This window comes from Cyclopterus lumpus, chromosome 11, assembly GCF_009769545.1.
Source record: "Cyclopterus lumpus isolate fCycLum1 chromosome 11, fCycLum1.pri, whole genome shotgun sequence".
Lineage (NCBI taxonomy): Eukaryota > Metazoa > Chordata > Actinopteri > Perciformes > Cyclopteridae > Cyclopterus > Cyclopterus lumpus.
Genome location: NC_046976.1, coordinates 13,382,022 through 13,404,906, shown reverse-complemented (window position 1 = coordinate 13,404,906; position 22,885 = coordinate 13,382,022). Strand labels below are relative to the sequence as shown.

At 42.4% G+C, this 22,885-nt stretch overlaps 2 protein-coding genes across 4 annotated transcripts; one reads left to right on the top strand and one right to left on the bottom strand.

Annotated features, from left to right (window-relative positions):
* Positions 1-1,392: 1,392 nt before the first annotated feature.
* On the bottom strand, positions 1,393-5,226 carry trappc3 (trafficking protein particle complex 3). The gene is made up of 5 exons (XM_034545969.1): positions 5,069-5,226; positions 4,222-4,319; positions 3,159-3,258; positions 1,941-2,123; positions 1,393-1,824 (listed from the first exon to the last, which is right to left on the bottom strand). The coding sequence occupies exons 1-5, from the start codon at positions 5,108-5,110 to the stop codon at positions 1,705-1,707; spliced, it is 543 nt and encodes a 180-aa protein (XP_034401860.1). The 5' UTR covers positions 5,111-5,226; the 3' UTR covers positions 1,393-1,704.
* A 1,018-nt stretch (positions 5,227-6,244) lies between these two features.
* On the top strand, positions 6,245-22,604 carry smap2 (small ArfGAP2). 3 transcript variants are annotated; one of them, XM_034544747.1, is made up of 9 exons: positions 6,245-6,681; positions 15,023-15,156; positions 16,297-16,461; positions 16,687-16,746; positions 17,109-17,166; positions 17,313-17,470; positions 18,078-18,258; positions 18,409-19,298; positions 19,379-22,604. In XM_034544747.1, the coding sequence occupies exons 1-9, from the start codon at positions 6,576-6,578 to the stop codon at positions 19,505-19,507; spliced, it is 1,881 nt and encodes a 626-aa protein (XP_034400638.1). In that variant the 5' UTR covers positions 6,245-6,575; the 3' UTR covers positions 19,508-22,604. The 3 variants fall into 3 exon arrangements, with proteins under 3 accessions (XP_034400638.1, XP_034400641.1, XP_034400640.1); XM_034544749.1 differs by having other exon boundaries at positions 6,246-6,681; positions 18,412-19,298; positions 19,379-22,401; XM_034544750.1 differs by lacking the exon at positions 16,687-16,746 and having other exon boundaries at positions 19,379-22,401.
* Positions 22,605-22,885: the final 281 nt, after the last annotated feature.

Below are 22,885 nucleotides of genomic sequence, written 5' to 3'. Positions count from 1 at the left end.
GCTTTTGCACAAATACTATTTCCTGCACACTTTCCATCCAACATCCACCTCACAGGCCTGCAGGGTGCATAGATGTGTGCACGTAATGTGCTGAGAGCTCGCCTAATGGCCCACCAGGATTATTGCAAGCCTGCTGCTGTCGGGGTGCTTCCCCTTTCCATTATTCATCCTTTTAAATGAGCACTACCCCAGACAGGAGTAGGCATAGGCTTAAGACAGTGAATAATACTATGAAATATCATCATAATACATCTTCCCCGTAAGTATAGAGACTGCATGTTGTCATTCTTTGTCTCCAGCCAAATCAAAGCTACAGTTCATATATTGGCATCGGCCACTCTGCTTACTGCAAATGGTCTGCTCTTTCCATATTCATAACCTGAACCTTGTATTTATATTTTCTGGCAGCTCTAGAAATTTCTCCCACAAATAAGGGAACGTTTATCTCCCACAATACCCACTCCAGCCTTATACTGGGAATGATGCTGCCTACAGCTGAACGTTATGTACACAGCAACCTCTAGTGGCTCTTTGGAGAATGTTACTTCACGTGCCGGAAAACTAAAAGTGTAACAGCAGAAAAGGGTTCGTGTAATAATAGCTGTAAAATGGGATGTGTGGAGTCCGAAGGTTTCCAGCAGCTAATAGCTGACAGATTTCTCCAAAAGGAAATCCATATCTGATAATCTCATCCTCCTCCTGGAGTTAGGTACTGATGTTATTCTTCTGCTGCACAAAAAGAAAACAAAAAAAAAAGAAGAAGAAGAAAAACATGGCTAATGTTTTTGTAGTATCCTATTTGCTTCTAAAACCAGACTTGAAATTATTTGTGCATGTAAACTTTATGCGCGCGCGTGTGTGAATGGCTGCTTGTGTTTTCAGTTATTGATGAGGTGTGCAGTCGGTCTGAACAAGCAGTTCTGTTCGTGACTTCAGAGTAAAGCTATTCACAGGTGTGACAACCAGAACCAACACACACACACCAAACGTCCATATCCCCTGAACAAACATAAGAAAACTGTTATTGTTTGCCTTTGCAGAGCGGCTACGGTACTCCAAAAGGAATAACGCTGTCAGTACACTGAACTGACAAGCTGGTACAGAGGACACCGCGCGTGTGTGTGTGTGTGTGTTCCGTGCGACCAATTGAAAGTCCCCTGACTATCCCAGACACATAAGAAAAGTATTGAATTAAATATGTCGCTTTTATTTGACATATCTACATAAATTAACATGCCATATAATTGGCAGAAATATAGTGTGATTTCTTTAAAAAAAAAAAAGAAAGGAAAACAAACAAGACATACATAAAAACATTACGATGTAAGGCTTCCCAGCGTTGCACCAAAAAGAAATAAAACATTCTATACATGGCCAAATGAAAAGACATAATTCTTTTAAGAAACAGGACAGATCATTTATCAGGAAATGAAGAAAAAGTGACTTTCAATGAGGGATGGTGCAAGATAAAAAGGTCAGAGGCATTCTCTTCTTCTCAGCAGGAACATTTCATTTCGGCACACACACATAAAGGTTTCCTTCAAACTGTGAGCACAGATCAGTGCCAAGGAAATGGTTATTGAGATATACCTCTCATTATGATGTTTCGATTCAGAGTTCATTCATCCTCTGACGGTGTTCCTCATGTGACTCAGTCTTGCCTCAATCAGACAAGAAAATGAGGGAAGAATCTTTTCGTTTCCGTCATTCGTCTCCTGCTGGAAGATTTTCTTCAATCCTCTTGATAAACTTCATGCGTATTTCTGTCACATTGTCCCCTCTCAGAGTGTCCTGAGCAAATTTCACATCCACAGCCATCTGGACCTTAATCAGATACATAAATCACTCACATTGTTATAAACATAAATTGAAGCACACATTTGTACAGTAAATATATGGACTCATCCAAGTGGTTTAAATGTATAGTGAGCGGACCGTACCATCTCCAGGGCTCCTCTGAGGACCCCACACAGCAGGTTGGAGTAGACCAGCGTGTTGTGGTTGTCCGGCAGCTCCACAAAGTCCACCAGTGGATTGTTCTCAAGGATGAGGGAGAATTCATCTCCCGCTGGGCTCCAGTTGGTCACACTCGGGGTGATTCCCAGGTACATCTTGAATGCAACCTAACAACCACCACAACACGGTGGGGTGGAGTGGATAAAAAAAAGAAAACAATGCAGGATTACTCGTTTGAAAACATTAATGTTTGATTGCACATTAATTTAGCTGAAAATGAAAATGGTCTGACACTGGAGGGCAGCAGCCTTGCCATAATAAAGTATTTGTAAGACAAACTGAAGGAATAATATTAGTTAATAGCACCATAACTTAAGTGGTGTGATTAAGTCGTGCCTTCTGAAGAAAACAAACCTCTATATACATTTCACTGACGAATGACTGAGGTGGTTTCATAGTAAAGATAAGTCACATGATATCCTCAGATTAGATTATCAATGCACCCTGTCCTCAACGACATGACCCTTCTCTTCATAAACAAGAGGCAGTTCACTGAGCTGGAGGGGTTACATCTGGGAGATAACTCCCGAGCAGGCAGCCGTTACACCTTGAAAACAGTTGGAGAGTTGAATACAGGCCTGAGAGCAGCGTTCATTGTATGCCTGCGTCTTTCTGTCTTCAGGAGAGTCTGACTAATGTCAAACAATACAAGGATGCGTTAAAAAGGTTTGGGATTAATACAGAGAGGAAGATTGAAGTACAACATATCACAACAGCAACATGATCGCTCAGGTGCCGACTACTGATGTGGTTTCAGAGCTTAACTAAGAGAACCTGGACAGTGCAGCAGAGAGAGGGTATCACATTGTGTGAATCACCTTTCTGAGAGATGAGATTACATTTCATACCGAATGCAATTGAATCAACTGAATATCACGGTAACCATCAGGCAAAGCAAAGAGGAATGCAATCTTGGTCTCACGTTTTGAAGGATGCGGTCTGGGACTTGAAGTTTTTCTGATCTGCCCAGTCACAATCATCAATTTTTCCCAAACCCTCCCAACAATCTACTTTCCCTCATTCATTGTGGCTCCATAAACATCACTCTCTCCAATCTTTCTTTTTCTGTCATCCCTCCTCCTCTCCATTTTTGGGAGAAGTCCACAGTCACGCACTGATTGGCCTGGTAAAGTCCAAATTACCTTAGCAATGACATCGGCTGTTTCTCGGAAATCCTGACACCTGCCGATGCTGGAACGTGAAAGGAAATCCTCGATGAGACGCACTCCAATGTTATAACCCCTAAGAGAGAGAGGGAAAGACAGACAGAAAGAGAGAATAAAGAGAGATGAAGTCTTTTTTTGTTCATAATCGAGGAAAAGTGCTGTTGAGAACTGAACAAATCCAGATAATTATGATTACAATGCCAAGTCAATCTTGAGCCAACTGATGAATCCTGATCCTAACATGGTCTCCCTCAGACTAAGACTGCCTTCTAAGGCCAGGTAAGACTAGCCTCATCATGACTTAGCTTAGGGAGAGCTTACGGTTGCTTCACTACCAGGCAAGCAAAGAAAATCCAGTCCAAAGTCCTGTCAGCGAGACAGGATGTTTGGAATTTCAGAGTTATGAACCCAATAATTTGTCTTAATCTCATTTTGTGGGAAAACAGTATCCAACATTGCATTCCAGAGATTTTCTCTCTCCTTCATAAAAGCACACATCAGTGTTCTCTTCTTTAAAACATCCTGTAAGATACAAGAGACACAGAAGTTTGAGAAAGAAAAGCGGATTATGTCAACTCTATGCTCGAGTGCATCTCTGCATGCAGTAAATTATGAATAGAGCACAGCAGGATGTGTCAGAGCAGCGTAAAGGGAGACCAGAAAAATCCCTTCTCTTGGTTTGACAAGCAAGCGATAAACTTTAACATGTCATAGAAAAGCAACTCCATTGATGTACTCAATATGCACAAAGCATACAATCATGCATTTACAATTTATATTAGTTAGGCAGGGGCACAAGTTGTTTTCTCATTTCTCCCATGTTGGACTTAATCCAATAAACAAACTATCAAAACGTACATTAATGGATTACTGACATGCCCTCGAAGCAGCTCCACAGGGCCTTGTATAAGTATTATTTATTTTTTTTAAATATGGTTTAGGTTTGTATCTACTGATATAATTTAACAGATCATGTGACACTATTTGGGAACCACAGCTGGGTGAGAAGAATGACAGTCGAGTCAGTGGGGATACTTACATCTTATCCAGTTGTTTATTGACCTCCTCGTCATTTTCGTAGTCTTTACAGAGCTGGGTGACCAGGGCCCCGTAAGTCAGCGTGAACAGCTCAGAGTTCTACCACAGAGAAACAATTATCAGCATGTTATTTGTGCTCAAAATTAAATGAATCACACATGTGGAAAACTACCTGGGTAGTCCTCAAATTACCATAACAAAGAACGTACATGTACATCATTAGTGAAGTGAGAGAACGATCACATCAGGAAGAAAGAGTCTAAAGACCAATCTCTCTGATTTTAATTTTTCCTACGATAATGTCAATTAAAGTCGAACAGTAATACAAAAGCAAATGTACTATACAAAATGCATTAACTTGACATAACGCTGAGTTATTGTTTGTATTCACTGCAGCTGTAACGTTAAAACTATATGTGAGACCCCTTTTTAACATTGCAAACACACACAACAACGTGATAACAGACCTTTGACGATGTATGCAGTAAATAACTGTTATATATGTTGTCATTGCACACTATGTACTTCATCTAAAAAGGAGGGGACCGTGGGCCAACTCCGTTGCTAACTACTTAGCATGTGTGCTACAACGAACTGACGTTACACATTGTGTGAAAGCCAGAGTTATTCAACTGTTAATTGAATACTCAGCTAGTCAACCGGTTCAAATGTATTCCTTTCACGTATCTAGACACAGCTGTCAAACAGAGACAACACGACTGAAGAATATTAATTTAGCTCGCAGAGGTAGCTGTTAACTAGCTTAGTAGCCAGCTGTTAGCTCGTCGGTCACCACTTTGCTAGCGAGGCTATCCGGGTTTGCTTTTAATCCCGTGGGAGTCGCCTACCATCTTCTTGCTGTCTGTTGTTCGGTTGGATTGCCTGGACATTGTGGACAGTGTTACAGGCTTATGACTCGATATTAATCCTTTATTTATTTGATTCTGGCTTAGTAGGTATTTCCGTAATCACCAACTTCCACGATAACGTCAAGCTCGCGAGATTAAACCGAGGACTTCCGGTCAAACTGTAAACGTTTAAATCGTAGTTATATACATAAAAAGCACATATATTACATTACATTTCATTTATCTGAAGCTTTTATCCAAAGCGACTTACAATAAGTGCATTCAACCAAGAAAGTGCAATGTCCTCAGGAAAGCCAAACTGCAAAGTGCTATAAGTAAGTGCCATTTAAGTGCTAATAAAGTGCTGCATTTTTGTTGATAGGACATATATAATAGGAGACAATTTATTTGAAAAAAACTAAATTTAGTCAATGAAAACTAACTGTTGTTGTTATCATAACTTTGCATATATCAAGTCCCTCATTCCTGCTGTCAGGCTGCACACCCAGATGAGCTCCCAGTAGACCACAACAACACTTTAAAAACACTTTAATCACTCCAACCTATGCAATATTAATACACTGTTAACAATAGCTATATTTATTCTGTATTTAGTATGCACTTTACCCCTTTGCTGCTGTAATAATGTACATGTTTAAACTACGGGACTAATAAAGGATTATCTTATCTTATCTTATAGAGTTCCCTTGTTGCAGGAGAAACACATCACATGCTTTATTTTGAAAGCAAAGTCCTCTTTTTCCGGTATTTTCATTAGTAACTTTACTCACTCGGTGCGCTCTTCTGTCAGCTGTCTCACCAACGTTTCCTCGGATGTTTTCCTCTTGGCAGAGTGTGTTATCGCCGCCTTGCGTCCTGGAGGGGAAGAGAGGCCCACAGGGCGACCTGCTCCTTAAACACGTCTTATGATTGACCACAGGGGGGCAGTATACGCAATATTTTGACAGTAAGAGAAACCAAACGACCTGTCATTTTCTTTATTTATCTTTCAAAATATTGTTTGGCATTTCAGAAACTGAAAAATATATATAACTATTCACACTTTGGCTTTATTTTGATAAAAATGTATCAGTGTGTGTGTGTGTGTGCGTGTGTGTTTGTGAGAGAGAGAGAGAGAGAGAGAGAGAGAGAGAGAGAGAGAGAGAGAGAGAGAGAGAGAGAGAGAGAGAGATGTCGGTACCAGTCAGAGATAGGCTACATATGCGTTTTTAACTCGACCTTACATTAGCCTTCATGTTTACGCTCCGCGTTCTGGGAGTTTTCCTCCGCGTTACGTCTTGAGAGGTATCCGTATTTAGCATAACCCGCGTGCTGGTTGGCTGAGACACAATCATCCCATCTTGGCCGAAACAAACTCACCCTGCCACAGCGAAGAGGACCGAGGGACCGCGGCGCATCGGCTCCGCACACACGGCTTTCATTTTTGACAAAAGCCGGCTCAAACCGCAGGGGCTGTCTGTCGCCTACTGGGAGCTGGACTAGTGCAATGATGACGGGCAAATCCGTGAAAGACGTTGACAGATACCAGGCTGTCCTCAACTCTTTACTGGCGCTGGAGGACAATAAATTCTGCGCTGATTGCCAATCCAAAGGTAGGTCGTTATCAATGCCCGGTGTCCCCGGCTCATCCGGTCCATGCCCGCATATGTTCAGCGGATGAATCGGCCCTCTCGCTCGTTTACTACGCTCGATAATGCGGCGTTGCATTCATTACACCTCGGCCAAGTGAGCACTCCGGTGCAAGACACGGTCCTCACTTGGCTGGAGCGTGGCGGCTCCATCGTGCCAGCGAAGTAACAGGGTATAAGGTACATCTATTATAACAATCGATACGTATTTGATTAGAAATACCTTGTTCATAATGTTGTGACAACTTTATTACATGACAAATGAGCAAATAAGATAATAAGTGAGAATTATTCCAACTGTTGGGACCCCCCCCCCCCCAAAAAAAAAATGCTCCCTGAAACCCGGTATAGCAGACATTGAGATATCAGTGCAGACTTTGAGTCACCCTGACCACACTGTTCCTGCAGTCTGAGGGCAGATGGGCCACAGAAAAGTGCACAACAACATTCACACATTATAATTGGGATTATTGGGAGGCACGACCACCATCCTCAGTATTTACCTATAGTCTGATAATTAAAAAGGATTAAGGACTTGATGTTGGCGTGACTCCTACGTTCCTATGGGGTTATTTTATATACAACATATATACAAATCAGAGACACACACTCAATCATATGTGTGTGTGTGCATGTGCACTCAGCCATCACTCTGTGTGGCCTCTCTGAGGCCTTGAACTGTGTCATGAGCTATTTGCTGAACCTGTTTTGTCATGCTGCTGGGTAAACACTGCAGTTTTAGTCATAATTTCAGTTGGCGACTGAATCAACAAAACAAAAGAGATTCGTTGAGTTGATAATATCTGCGAAGGTAAAACGCATGTGCCACCACATGTGTCATGCACACAAAACAAACACACAAGCAGCATTGGGTCCCAGAGACAAACCCTCAGGTGAATGTCTGTTTTAGTATTTGCCCATTTGATACCTATATGTGCTAGATTTGGAACTGCGTCTGACATAACTCAGTGCAAATGCTGTTGTTGAGATTTATAAGATAGGCCTCTCCATAGCATGTCCGAGAAGTGGTTCAACAGGGAAGCTGCATAACACTTCCACATGGCTTCCACTGCTCGCACCTCAGTCATACATTCTCAAGTGAAGGCCCTGGATGTATAACTGCGGGCTGTTGGGATTCCTCATGAATACTGTATGCATGATATGAGTAAGCAGCTCCCCGTATTTAACAGGGATCTGTAGCGCTGCATTCAGGTTCAGATCTGTGTTTGCTTCTTTAACGGACAAGTGGACAGACAAACAACAGCAGAGAAATCTGATGTGTACAAAGCACACTCAGAGTCCAAATCAATACGTTTTGGAAGCTTCTCTGTGGATGTTTGTGCCAGGCTGCCTCTTTCATGACAGGGGGAAACATGTGTAATGTTTGTTAAAAACAAGTGTACAGATAGACCGAGTTTCAAAGCTCCCACTTATGCTTGTTGTTCATTTGGGCCAAAATCTCAATCTGGTTGTTTGTTCTGATGTCTCTCTTTACATTTCTTCATCTCCGGCTGCCTTTGTCTGTTTGCTCATTCGCAAGACTGGGGCTGCAACTCTGTATGTCTTTCAGGAAGCTGACTAATGCAGGTAAAAACATCTGGAGTGCAACAAATGTTCCACAAGAAACACTAAAGCGGGTCAGGTGGCTGCGGTAAAAAGAAAAAACTGTCAGTACATATGTTTGAGCTCAAAAGTATTTTGTTAATTCTGTTCATTTCAAACCCTGTCCGTAATCTGAGAGACGGATAGATTCTTCATATGCTGTTTGATTTTTTTCTTGCTTAATGTGACTGTTAAAATGCAAAATCAAACTTCCAAATTCGAGGTCACACAGTGTATCCACACACATGGACAGCGGCTCGACTTGTGCGGTGCTTTGTCGAGACGACATGCGATGTCGAGGTCTTAGTTGGATTCCAATCGAGAGACTTGTGAATGCTACGTTTTTACAAAACAAGGTTTTGTTCCAGATCATATGACCTTTGGATGTTTTCTTTTGTTGAATAAGATATAAATAGGACTGCAGACATTGTTAGACTAAAGGCAAACGCACTTGTGACAGTTCAGAAGTCACTTTTATAAAACACTCTTGTGATCAGGCTCCTGGAGCTTATCTAAAGGCTGGACTGTCGACAGAAACATCTTAAATGACGAGGCAACGTCAATTGCGTTTGTGAAGTGGTGGACTTTTTTTTGACATGTGGAGAGACGGATTTAGATCATTTGGGGTTTGATTGTTGTTGTCTTTGATTTGCTATCTGGCACATCTTGCAATCTGCCTTTTTTCTCTTTTTCTCACATACTCAAACATGCGGTCATAAGGCATGCCTGTGCATTTTTTGGATTGGCATGACCTCACTGTGCATAGGACTGGTCTAATTAGACTGCAGATGAGATTAGGGGTTAAGGGAGAAAATAGCAACCCCACACACAACCCAACAGCAAGGATGCTGAAGCTTTAATTGTAAGAAGAGGGACATTTCTTTTGATCATTTAGTAGGCTTTTACTATAATCTAAAAGTGTAAAATCCGTCAAGTACAAAAAATAAAATGTTCTGTTTGCGTTTAACCATGCAATAACATTGAAAGGTCACACATCACTCTTATTTCCCACCTTTTTTCTTTGGTGAAACTGTGTCAAAAAGCTGACAGTGAAATCTAGGTTAGAGGCATTTTACCTCCTTCCTTATTAGCCCCTTTTCCTGTGTCTCCCGTCTAAGTGTTACTCGTGGTTGCACTAGATGACGAGCTCACGCTCTCACAGAGAACCACACACGTGTGCACACCTTGAAAGCCTGTATGTCCCCTGCCCTTCACCATATGGCTTGTGATGAGGTTTGGTCTAATCTTGTTTGCCTTGACATAGATAACTGTGCGTTTATCATCCCCCCCCCCCCCCCCCCCCATCCCCTCCTCCCCTCTTGGTGATTGAAGAGGAAGTGGCTAAACGTGTGGAGCCAAGTGCATGAAAACAGAAAAACACATTAACGATGCTATTAGGTCATCCCCTATCTACAGTACAGTATGTTTACTGTACAGACACTGCAACAATTAAATAATATATCTGCTTTTTGACTGCAGTTTAGTCTGTCCAACTTCCTGTCTGTGCTTTCCTCTGTACCACCTGACTTACTGCATTTTTTTTTTCTTCGACTGACTTTTATCCTCAATCTTCAATACTGCCAGGAAATAATGAAGAGATGGTGAGGCAGGTACATAATGTAGTCAACACGTCAACCTCTGGCTTCAGTCTCAAGGGGCTCCGTACGTGTGTGTGTGTGTGTGTGTGTGTGTAATAGCCTCCCTCTTTTATTGTCTCTATTGTACTTGTGTTTACGTATACACACCGAGCACCGGTTGCCATGGAGATATCCCCTGGTGATATTATGCCTTCCCCCCCCCACCACCACCACCTAGCCCCCATCCCATCACACCCTCAAATTTCATCCAATCATACGCCAGCAGGGATTTTCTTTGAAACAATGAGGTGATTGGCTGTTTGTGTCCCCTGACTGGCATAGAGTTCAGAGTCTACCAGTACAAAAGAGAGGGTGGCACGGTGGTGGGAGTTGCAACGGTCTACCCGGTCTCTGTACGCCTGCAGTGAGAGCTGTGTTCGCATTCTCGGCATTAAGTCAGAAACGGTCCCGGTGGGTGTTGGCCTCCGCCAGGGCTGCCCTTAATCACCGGTCCTCACCCGGGGCGTGGAGACCGTCAGGTTCGGGGGTCTCGGGATCGCATCTCTGCTGTTTGCAGATGATGTGGTCCTGTTGGCCTCCTCGGACCGCGACCTACAGCATTCACTGGGGCGTTTTGCAGCCGAGTGTGAAGCGGCGGGGATGAGAGTCAGCACCTCCAAATCTGAGGCCATGGTGCTCTGCCGGAAACCGGTGGATTGTCTACCCCAAGAGAAGGAGTTCAAATACCTCAGGGTGAGGAGCTCGGACATCAGGAGGGAGCTTGGAGTCAGCCTCAATCAGATATGCAGGAAGCAACGCACTGCTGTCATCTCCAAATATCTTGTATATATTTGTGTGCATCCAAACCTTTACAGTCAAATGTGTTTCAAGTGACACTCATCATGATCTCAAGGACTTGTCTGGGGGGAGGAGCAAGCGGGCTCTCATCCTCCTCTAGAATGGCGATATTAGTCTTTTGAATCTCCCTCATCCACTGACGGTCTTAAAGCTAGATTTTGACAGACAGTCCTTCCATGAAACAGGGTCTTGAGATGAGGTAATAAAGTAGGGCCACCCTGAAGCTCCCCATCATGTAATTTGCTGTTGGTCTTTAGTGGTGTACTGTAACTAAACCTCATTGACTCACCTGCAGGATTGCAGTTGTGACACTCGCATTGCAACACAGATGGTGGGTGTGCATTAGTAAATTATCAATATGGGTCCATCTGCTTAGCTCAGACTGTGACTGGGTCACTGGGAGGCCTCAGGGTTTCTGGATTGGTTTAGATGCTGCGGGACTGGAGAATGGGACAAGTGTGTGCACATAAGTCTGCGTTTGTGTGGTGCCGTGGGAGGGCTTAGTATCCACTGATGACTGAGGCTCTGTGGGATCAACTGGGTGCTGCAGAAAGCAACGTTTATCCTTGTGGGATATAGGCTAATGAGCCATATGCACCTGCTTGTGTGTGTGTGTGTGTGTGTGTGTGTGTGTGTGTGTGTGTGTGTGTGTGTGTGTGTGTGTGTGTGTGTGTGTGTGTGTGCGTGTGCGTGTGCGTGTGTGCGTGTGCATGTGCAAGTCAGTGGTAGTGTTGTGTGAGTTATATATTATTCTGGGATTTGGTTTAGTTTATTTGATATGAGGCATCACATACAACTACAAAAATGTCAAGAATGAGACAATAAAGTATAATACTTATATCCATTATGGACCTGGATAGTCCCTATCAAACAAACACATTGCATTGTTCCATATTTAAGAATATATATATTGTTTCACAAACAAGAAAAATTCTTTGCAGTTTAGGATTACTTTCCAGGCACGGATTTTCCTTTATTTCTGAAGGGTACAATATTGTAATAATATTAGCTGAATGTACAATTCTTCCTCGTGAACATTAATTATTTCTTACAAAGTTACATTTGCATGATAAAGTTTAATTTTCAGTTTTACCATGATATTGACTAAAATGTATTGTTAATGTATGTGGACTTAACATGAGCTGTGGTAGATTACACAAATCAAGCTAATTTAATTTATACAGCCAAGACCTTTCTACTTCCACTGTACATAAATAAATAATAATCAATGGCAACCATGACGGTGAATAAATTGCATTCAAAATCGGACTGAAAAAGTATACTGTAGCATACATAAAAAAAAGAAAATCTACACAAATTTAAATTACATACGTAAAACTTGCAATGACATTGTATGGCCCTTTGAATTTAACATTATGTTTCAGGAAAGGATCAAAGTTAGAGTGAAGGTCCTTGCAAGTGTTGTAATCCACATAAATGGGTGTGTGGGGACGTGCCAGAGAGGCTCATTATAGATCTCTGTTGGCACTCACTTGCTGAGTGTCATAACCCCTGCACTGTAAATCCCAGCAGGCCATCATACTGCTAAAGTCCACCATTTGATGATTATAAACCCCCCCCCCTTTGTCTTTGTTTTGTATCTCGCCCGGCTCTGCCTTCTCCTCCAGCTGCATTTTGACAACCGCAATCACATTCATCCATCTCTGATGCAAACCTTCTACTTTTGGGTCGTTCGCCCTATAATAATTGAATGGATTTATTAGTTAAACCTTACTTTGAGCCTCAAGGGAAGTTGTTGGGACTTGTTCTTTGATTACAAAAAGAAAGGAAGAAGTTTACTCATCGCTCTCACTCAACTTTGGAGAAATGTACACTGCAATGCCAACCCTGTTACACAGAGAGTCTGGTTTGTAGAGGTTGCATGTCTTTCCTTTTTCAGAAGTCTATTCCTCCTACTCTCTCTACTATATCTGTTCAAAGTACCCGGAGGTGTGCATCGGTGCTGTTTATGAGTTCTTACTCAAGCACTGCATCGATTAGAACCAAAGAGGCTGCCGTGGTGCGGTGTGCAGATGTGATTCACTTGAAATAACCTTCAACTCCGTTCCCTCTTCCTTGGCTAACGCGTTCGGCACACTCCTGTACACAACTGAGCACCTGCAAACATTCATATTACCCCATCTTCTACGCAGAATAGACATACACTTGTGCTTACACTACTGGACACATGGACGCACACGTTTTCCGGCAAGAAAAAAGCAGCAGTGTTTACTTTCATTGCAGTGTATGAGACATTTCAGTCAAAACTACAAAGGTCAGCCTCACGGTTGAGTTAGAGAAAAAAAGTCGAGGGATCTCGAAAGTCATAAGGATACGCCGTCTGTGAACTCAGAATAGCGTAACCAGATTGTATGGAAGTCCATCAAATAGTTGTTGAGCTCTTTCACTGAAAAAACAAAATGTCAAACTCATGCTGGCGCCAAAGGAAAAGGCCCAGGGTCATCAGAGTCAATAGGATTCATCCTCTATGACCCATGGATGTCTGTATCTAATCAGTCGGGACCAAAGCAGTGGACCAACAGACACACCAAGAGCCACCCCACTAGGCTGGCTGAAAAGAGATTAAAAAGTCAGTACAGTATGCAGTAACAAAAATAAACAGCAACGATGGTGGCAAAACCCCAGAAAGTGAGGGTGGAGAATGATACAGAGAGGGAGGATTAGAACTGTGAGCGGGAGATAGAGGAGAAGAGGAGGGAGGCGGCGGCGGTGAATTAGAGAGATAAGAAATGGCGGCCAGGACACAGAGGAGCATTAGAATGAGGATGAGAGGGGCAAACTAAATCCAGCCTTGAGGGAGTTCTACACAATTGACAATGTCTCTCTCTTACTGTCTGTCAGTGCCAACGTTTACAGAGGATAAGCCGGCTTTGCAGCCAGACGGTGAGGGTGATGGACATACTCTCAGCCTGGCGTGAACCCTCATCTTGTTTGCATTTTTCCCCCATTGATGTTTTACTCGTTCCTAATTTGAATATGCAGCATGCAAACTTTGCAACCCAGAAATAGATTAAAAAAAATATATAGAGTCAGTGTGGTGATTTTCTTTTAACGATGTAAGAAGAATAACCTTTTCAGCATTCATAGTTCAGGATGCAACCAAGACGGGAGGCTAATAATTGACACCCAGTTTCCGCAGCTGCTGTAAAGGCAAAGGTCTCGTATGTTTTCTCTTCTGAAAATCAACTTCCTCTTTTATTTGCATAGAATGGCCTTTCTCCACCACTGCACACTGGCTTTGCCAGACAGGAGAGGCCAATGAGGAATCCAAATCGGAGTTGCTCTTCCATCTAGTGGTGTAGTGGCCACAGTGCATCACCTTGAAGCAAGGACTCGCCGCGGAGATGAGCACAGAGGCAGAGGGTGGCAGGAGGAGGAGGAAAGAGAGGAGGAGGGGCAGGAAGAGAGGGAGATGTAAGGAGAGATGGGGAGAGAAATGCCAGTATTCTCTTTGAAGCCGCCTGTATTCTCTGAAGAGGACGGTTGCATCATTTTCAGCAGACAAATTGCCCGACGGTGTTGTTTTTATTTGCCTGTCTGTTCCGGCAAGGTTCCTAGACAGCGAGGCACACGACACGATACAGGGCTTAAACCTATAAGCTCGGGGAGAATACGGTTCAAATGTAACCATGTTGATTATTTATTTGTTGTCTACTGCTGTTGCTTGTTGTTGTTTGTTATGTCTGAGGTCCTATGTTGCACCACCCACCACACTAAGTTCCTTGTAGGTGTAAACCTACTTAGTTAATACAAGTTTCTGATTCTGATTCTGATTAAGACAGATATGGCAGCAAGATGGACAAAATGGCCCACTCAGATAACCACGCACCCACACACACACACACACACACACACACACACACACAGGCTCATAAACACATGAGTAATCATCCCTGCAGGTATCCAGGGTTTGTGTTACTTTCCAATCCCCCTCTCTCCTCTCAGTCTCAGTTATGTAGGCTAACTCTCCTATTGGATCCCATTATGTGTCAGGACACCGCATGACTTACACTGGATTAGTCGAGTTCCCAGATGAATTCAAACTCCTAATTTAATTTCAGGCTTGTCTCTCTATAATTGGAGTAAAATTAATCGGAGTTTTTCTCATCATTCTTCTCGCAAACCGCTCGCCTGCTTACTCTAGCTGTCTAATATACATCCAGTCTCTTTTCGCCCAATTACTTAATCGCCCACCTTTGAAGACCCTCTGCTCTAGATTTTAAACACTACCTTCCCCTCTCTGCCAGGTCCAAGATGGGCGTCCTGGAATTTGGGCATATTTGTCTGTATCCGCTGTGCTGGTATCCATCGAAACCTGGGGGTCCACATCTCCAAGGTCAAGTCTGTCAATCTGGACCAGTGGACACAGGAGCAGGTCCAGGTCAGAGGTCACACTCAAAAAGATGGGGATGGAGATTGGGATATGTGCTGCGTGTTAATTTGTGAAACACAGTCTAGGGTCTTTCACAAAATACTCATTTAGTTCGCAGATCTGGACTGTCAAAATGTAAAACAACCAACCCAATGTGTAGTTGTGGGTATGAATTGAATAGTTTGATAAGCATGCTACAAAACCACTACTTGTCACTTTTACGCCTTGGTTCTGGATCACAAAAGATCAAACAAGTGAGATGTAATTTGTCTATTTGAGATTTAGAGACGCAAGTAAACTGATTTTAAATTTTTTTTAAAACATCTAAAATATATAGAATACGTCCCACATATTCACTCACCAAAGGAATATCGTCTTAGGCTTATAGAAAAGGGGCACACATCTTGTAAATAATGTACAAAGCACAGTAATATACGTATAGTATATATTGATACCAGCTTAAGTTTGTTGGATTTGAGTACAGTGTCGATACTGTTCCTTGTAGTATTGGTACAATCAAAACAAAAGCTTTTAGTCTTTGCTCGTGGTAGTTATTAGGTAAGGAGCCTCAACAGAAAAGCTGTGATACAGATATACTTGTTATATTGGAGAACCCAGGCCAATGAGTAGGATTTATTACACCTTTCCTCTAAACTCTAAAAGTAGTACTCCCTTGTTCCCCATAATCTTGTTTTCTTCCACTGTACCTTTCACTTGGTATTTTATTGGTACGTGATTCATGCAATGAAATGATATTGAACGTTGTATTATAAATATACTTTTCTTTATATAACCAACAGTATTATTATCAAACCTTGTGTCAGTATATCTTTTTCTACAGCAGGGGAAAAACAACCAATTTAGAATGTGTCAACATTTACTGGCATGTCCTCGTGCAGTAGGGGAAGTAGACAATCTCTCATCAGTATGCAGCTCGCTTCTCTGGGTGTGACAGTCAGCATTGTGCTTCCCAGTGTGATCATTTTCCGAAAGTCAGCATCTTTATTTTTCTCTTTTCTGTCGATCCATAAAAATAATTCACACTCATTTTCATTGGCAGAACACAATGTAGTGCCCTGTATATCGTATCTTTCCTTTATTAGACTTCTTAAAAAGGTAACGATGCGTGTTGTGTGTTGGTGTCACCAGTGTGTTCAGGAGATGGGGAATGCCAAAGCCAAGCGTCTCTATGAGGCTTTCTTACCTGAGTGCTTTCAGTGCCCCGAGACAGACCAATCTGCAGAGATCTTCATCAGGGACAAGTATGACAAGAAGAAGTACATGGACAAGGTCATTGACATCCAGATGCTTAGGGTGAGTCCACACACTCGCTCTCTCACACACACACACACACACACACACAGGGAGAAAGCTGTGTGCTTGTTTGTGTCTCAGCAGAAACAAAAACTGTATCACGTACTTTATTGTCTCGCCTCTTTTTTTTTTTGTTATCTCCTAATGTCATGATACTCTTGAGCAGGGCCATTCCGCCTGAAGTGTCTGCTTGTTCAACAAAACCACTTGTTTTGCTCTGTACAGAAAGAAAAGAGCTGTGACAATATACCCAAGGAACCAGTTGTGTTTGAGAAAATGAAATTGGTGAGTACTGGCTGAATCACAGCGATAAAAGAGAACTGATCTTCCTTAAAGATTGTTCAATTTCTAGCGTTAAGCGGATGCTCAGTGAGCGAGTGTAGCAATAGATTGAGCTGGTGAGTGCTAGGAGAGGAAGAGTAGGAGCTAAAGAAAGAGGAGAGAGGGTGTCAGACAGAGGTTGACTTTGAGAAGGAAGTTCACCTTGAGGCAGTTTTCAGCGAGCAGGGGGAAAACTGGGAGTAACTATTCTGACTGGACTGGGAAGGTCATTTCAACACCAGGGAGTCTGGAGTGAAAGGATTCTGTATTCAAGCTCATTTGTCAACGCAGACATACATTTACATTGACTTTCTCTGTTGTGACAGAAAAAAGACATCAGCCCCAAGACAGATCCCCAGTCCGTTACAGACCTGCTTGGATTAGGTATTGCACCTCACACACATGCACACACTAACGCACATGTACAGCATAGAGGGAAGAGAAATAAACAGTTAGAGAACTAGACGGGCTGTTCTTGAACCACGGATCATTTTGAATAATCATACATGCTTCCATCTATCCGCTACTAGATGCCCCTGCTCCAAGTGCCGCAGTGTCTAATGGTGGAGGATGTGTTCCAGACAGTAATGAGAGCCCGGCGGTGTCCAATCCATCTCTGGTGCACTCTGCACTGGATCTCTTCAGCTCCTTGCCAGCACCCTCCTCTGCTTCCTCCATTAAAACCACGGTAACACACTGCAAATACACACAGTCTGCTCTCCACAAAGCCATTACGTCTTTAGCCATGCTATTTGCACACCTCTAGGGATGGCAATGGATGTCAGTTGGTCTAACATTTTGATCCAGACGGAAATATTGTGGATGGATTGACGTACAATTTTGTACAGACATTTATAGTACCAAATACATGTAAAAGGAGGTTGACGTTTGTCATAAAGACTGAAATCATGGCTGGATTACCAATAAATAGTCATTAATGTTGCCCTTGAGTTGTATTTACTTTAGTGGTCCCCTGACTTTTCATGTATCGTCATCATCAGGCTAACATTTCTATTTGTTATTTACGACACCTGCAGAACTTTCATTCCCACACACTTAACTAAGATGTTGAACATACATGCTAAACAGCAGCTTGTTAGCATTTTTATTGTGAGCATTTAGCTCAAAGCACCTCTCTCCCTCACAGAGCGATAGATTGACTCTTGCTTAAATTTGCCTTTGAGATACCATTTGTCACTTTTGTCACCCCTACATCCTTCCACTGTTGACAATGACGTTCTCCTGTCCTCTCGCTGTCTCCCTATTCATGCCACCCTGTTGCCCTCCCACTCTAGTCTGTTTCCAGCTCCATGCCTCAGAGCAGAGTGACTGCCTCCGTGCCCGACAACCTCAGTCTGTTCATGTGTTCGGCACCCAAAGCAGAGGAGGGCACTGTCAAGAAACTGTCCAAGGACTCTATTCTGTCCCTTTACGCCTCCACCCCCTCAGTGCACGCCAGCAGTATGTCAACTCACGGTGAGGCTAACCTTCTCTCAAATGTTGTTTTCTCCATGATTCCTTCAGTCTTAATTTAGTGGGTCAGTTGATTTCGTCAAAGATATCTAATTTACATTAATTTCTTACCAACTGCCAAAATGGCCACTTTCTGTCTGTGATTATTTTCAGCAGGCTTGTACATGAACCAAATTGGATACCCGACACACCCCTACGGATCGTACCATTCTTTAGCCCAGGTAGGTGGAATGGGAGGTTCCATGATGACATCACAGATGGCCATGATGGGACAGCAACAGAGCGGAATGATTGGAGTTCAACAGAACGGCATGATGGGACAGCAGGGTGTCATGACTCAGCCAAGTGGCGTCATGGCACCACCCTACATGACGGGCATGACCCAGGGCATGATGGGACAGCAGCGAAGTGGTATGATGGTACAGCAGCAGAATGGCGTTATGGGACGACAGCAGCAACAGAGTGGGATGATGGTGCAGCAGCAGCAGAATGGCATTATGGGACGACAACAACAACAGAGTGGGATGATGGTACAACAGCAGAATGGAGTTATGGGACGACAACAACAACAGAGTGGGATGATGGTGCAGCAGCAGAATGGTGTTATGGGACGACAACAACAACAGAGTGGGATGATGGTGCAGCAGCAGAATGGTGTTATGGGACGACAACAACAACAGAGTGGGATGATGGTGCAGCAGCAGAATGGTGTTATGGGACGACAACAACAACAGAGTGGGATGATGGTGCAGCAGCAGAATGGAGTTATGGGACGACAACAACAACAGAGTGGGATGATGGTGCAGCAGCAGAATGGTGTTATGGGACGACAACAACAACAGAGTGGGATGATGGTGCAGCAGCAGAATGGTGTTATGGGACGACAACAACAACAGAGTGGGATGATGGTGCAGCAGCAGAATGGAGTTATGAGACGACAACAACAACAACAGAGTGGGATGATGGGGCAGCAGCAGGTTGGCGGTTTACCTCATCAGCAGGGAGGGCAACATGCACAGCAGCTACAGTGGAACATTACCCAGGTGTGTGTGATTGTTTTGTACCGGATGAATTTGGGTAGTAAAAATTCTGTTCATAACAAAGTGTGTTTTGTGTCGTTCAGATGACAGATCAACACATGGCCGGCATGAATCTCTACAACACCAACGGCGTGATGGGATACAGCAATCAACAAATGGGAGGCTCAACAACTCCAAGCTCAGCGCACATGACAGCACATGTTTGGAAATGAGTTCATCTATCCAGGAAGTGATGTAACGCCAATGACCGACGAAAGAGAGGCGAACTGAGTTGAAGGAATCTGTGGATCAGGTTCTCCAGGAGACATTTTCTAATGCAAGGGAGAGGGAAGTGGAGGAGGAGACGGGTGTGAAGAGGAACAAGGTTTGGAAAACCATTACTACCTCTCTTTCTCTCTCCTCTCTGACCATGCTTCCTCTTCTCGACACATCCATGGCCATGTTTTGCATATTTCCATGTTTGCCTTCAGAACACTTTGGTATGATGACCAAGACAACAGGGTTCAGAGGTTCACTGGTTACGCATCTTTCTTTGTACCTAATATGTGGGATTGTGTGCGCACACATCTGCTGTATGTGGGTGTCAACAAACTGTTTGACATAAGAGAATAGTTTGTTTTTTGGAGAATTTTACAGTTTTTCTTACTTGATCAGAATCAGAATTAAGAAGGTTAGCAGAGCTAAACTCAATTGGTTTGTGTGCCAAGCATTTCAAGGATAAGGTGTATTGATTTTTAATTTGTTGTAGGCTATAGTCCAACATTTTTAATGCTTTTTGATGAGAGATTAAAAGATGAAAAGATTGATACGATTCCAGTCTGTACACCAAATATGAGGCTACCACCAGCCGATGGTTAGCTTAGCTGAGCATAAAGACTGGAAATAGGAAAAAACAACTAGCCTGGCTCTGTCCGAAGACTTTGACTGTTTACAGTTTAAACAAATGATATGTAACGTGATAATTAGTGGGCTTTAGATATGCTGGAAGCTGGATTTTGATTTGATTTTGTAGGCTACCTTGACAGAGCCCGGCTAGCTGTTGCCACCTGTTTCCAGTCTTTGTGCTGAGCTGTCCGGCTGCTGGCGTTAGCTTCATCATGCAGACACGAGAGTGCTATTGATTTTCTCTTCCAACTCTTGACAAGAAAGTGAAATAGTGTTCAGCTTATGTCAAAGACGAATTGTTTGTTTAACCTAGCATTGACAATATTTCTTAACAATATAATATAATTAGCTTAATTGAAGCCGCAACCATATTTGTGAAGGAGCAACTACGGATGTTTTTCTAGCCAGCTTTCAAGCTCACAGAGAGTCATTTAGGATTATATTAGCCTTCTGGTTCGAGGAGAATCAAACTAGCCTATGCTATGCCAGTCTCTCTCATCGCATCTTCAAGGTAAAGGCATTAATGAATTAGCCTAGCTCTGTGTAAGTAGGAGAAATTTGTAAAATCTTACAAAAAAACAATATATCCCCTTCCTAAATAATTATTCTACTGTCCAACAATATATAAAATGTAAGAAATCCCTTTATGTGTTGATAAGATCTTAGATCTTGACTGTCTCACAAATTAAAGCAGCTACACAACCTACCTAAACAGCCCGTATTTACGATGTCTTCTACCCAATCAACAGAGGGCTTCTTTTAGAATCAATATATAATCTCAAAGTGTCTAAAATCCAAAATTGGATTTGGGAGACCAAAGATCAACGCTAGCTTTATTATGGTTGTACACAGTATACCAATGCTTTGTTACATCTGTGCAGCCGCTTAACTAGTGATTCGTATAACATTCAATTCACCAGTCCTTTAAAAGAATGTTTGGTCAACCGTGCTCTTACATGATGAATGTTTGGGCATTTCAGTTCACTGTGCTACTTCCTCAGCAAGAGTAGGACACTTAAAAAGTCACTTGCATGTATGTAAATGTTGAGGTAACGTTCATTCACCTCAAGTTAATCTACCTTGTACAATAGAGGCCTCAAATAATGCTGAATGTCTGTAAGTAAGAGAGAACTAGAGAGAGGTGGGGACAGAGGGAAAGGACAACTTAAAGTACAGATGCGCCATATTTCAGATTCTTCCACTGAATTGCACGTAGAGAATGTCTATCTAGCTCTGATTGTATATACTGTTTGTTTCTTGAGATGTCTGAATGTCTCTCTCTGAATGTTTCTTGTCAATCGTTCTCCGATCAAGACTGACAAACTGTCTCAATGAATGTGGGTCCTGAATGTGTTTCACGACTTCTACTGGACTCGTTTTGCATACGCACACCTGAGGGTGCGTTTTGTTTTTTGATATTCTGCGACTTCGTCAAGCAATTTACACGAGTGTCTTTTGAATTTTCTGTGGTCAGCAGAAGCATAGTTCAACTATGTTTTAATGTCATAACATCAAATTAGGAGCTGACTGTGACCAGGCTGACGCAGTTAAAAGGTCACTCGGGGTGGGGGTGGGGGGGATTACAATTTGGCCGAACGACATTATTGTGAAGCGAAAAGCGATTGTACAACCACAGTCTGATCACCTCTCAACATGTTAGTTAACCCCTCTACACCCTCTACCAAACAAGCCACCTCTCTGTGTCCTGACTTCGCTGGAAGGCGTTTCTAAAAAAATATAATTTTTTATAAATGCATGACACTATTAGTGTAAATATTCTGTCTTTTTGTTTTAAGCAGTTAGCTATTGTGTTGCTACTTTGAATGTGAGGGTTAAGAGCTGAAAGACAAATAAATGAACATACAGGGCATAACATTCTTATTAACTTTTGCTAATGAGCAGCCAGTAAAACATTTCACTCTCAGCAACCGTCCAGGTTTTTCTTCCGATTTGAGCTCATTTGGTGGCAGTTGAGGTAACAGTGTGACTGCAGCAGTCACGTTCTCTGCCGAGAGCAATATCACCATAAGACGGCATGTCGTCTTTGCAGTGTTACAACCATCAGCTCGCCATGGAAGAAGCAGTATAAAGCCATCTCTATACCTTTTGGTTTGCTCGTATTCAGTTCCTTTTTTTTGTCTGGTATATTTTCTGTGAAATAAGAGTAATTAAAGGAATGTATCTTTGTATGTACTTGTCAATAAAGATATTGTGTACTTTATTCTTTATCAGAATATCTCTGTATCGTGTGTCCCTTAAAGAAATATGCTGAATGTGTACTATATATTAGTTCTGCATTTCTTTCACATGCTTTGCCACTTTTGATTTTATGTCAAAACAAGTTAGTCAATTACATTTGAGAATATGTAACACATGATACTTGTCTCTGTGAAAATATACAAAATAAATATTGTTTTGATTAAATTCTACATATTGATTTTAAGTTTTTCAATCCCAAGTGCTGGCATTCTGCTGGCAGCTTGAGTGAGGCTTATACAGGAATTGAGGCAAAAAAACATAGTTTCAAATACACACCAGACAAAAGTTTGTGATTCAAATAAACTTTATTGACTTTGCGTCCAGATGTCAAAGGGCATGCAAATACAGGCTTCTGAATCTGAAATTGTTCTTTTTTTCCTCAGTTTGGTTCTATTTTCTTACAAAACTACGTGCACCTTAAGTTATCAATTCTGCAGCGTACAAAC

Coding starts and splice junctions, on each gene's coding strand:
- trappc3 (XM_034545969.1), bottom strand. CDS start 5,110: ATGTCCAGGCAATCCAACCGAACAACAGACAGCAAGAAGATG. Junction 4,320..5,068: donor CAACAGACAGCAAGAAGATG/GTAGGCGACTCC, acceptor TCTCTGTGGTAG/AACTCTGAGCTGTTCACGCT. Junction 3,259..4,221: donor AATAAACAACTGGATAAGAT/GTAAGTATCCCC, acceptor TCTCTCTCTTAG/GGGTTATAACATTGGAGTGC.
- smap2 (XM_034544747.1), top strand. CDS start 6,576: ATGATGACGGGCAAATCCGTGAAAGACGTTGACAGATACCAGGCTGTC. Junction 18,259..18,408: donor CAGCAGTATGTCAACTCACG/GTGAGGCTAACC, acceptor GATTATTTTCAG/CAGGCTTGTACATGAACCAA. Junction 19,299..19,378: donor TACAGTGGAACATTACCCAG/GTGTGTGTGATT, acceptor TGTGTCGTTCAG/ATGACAGATCAACACATGGC.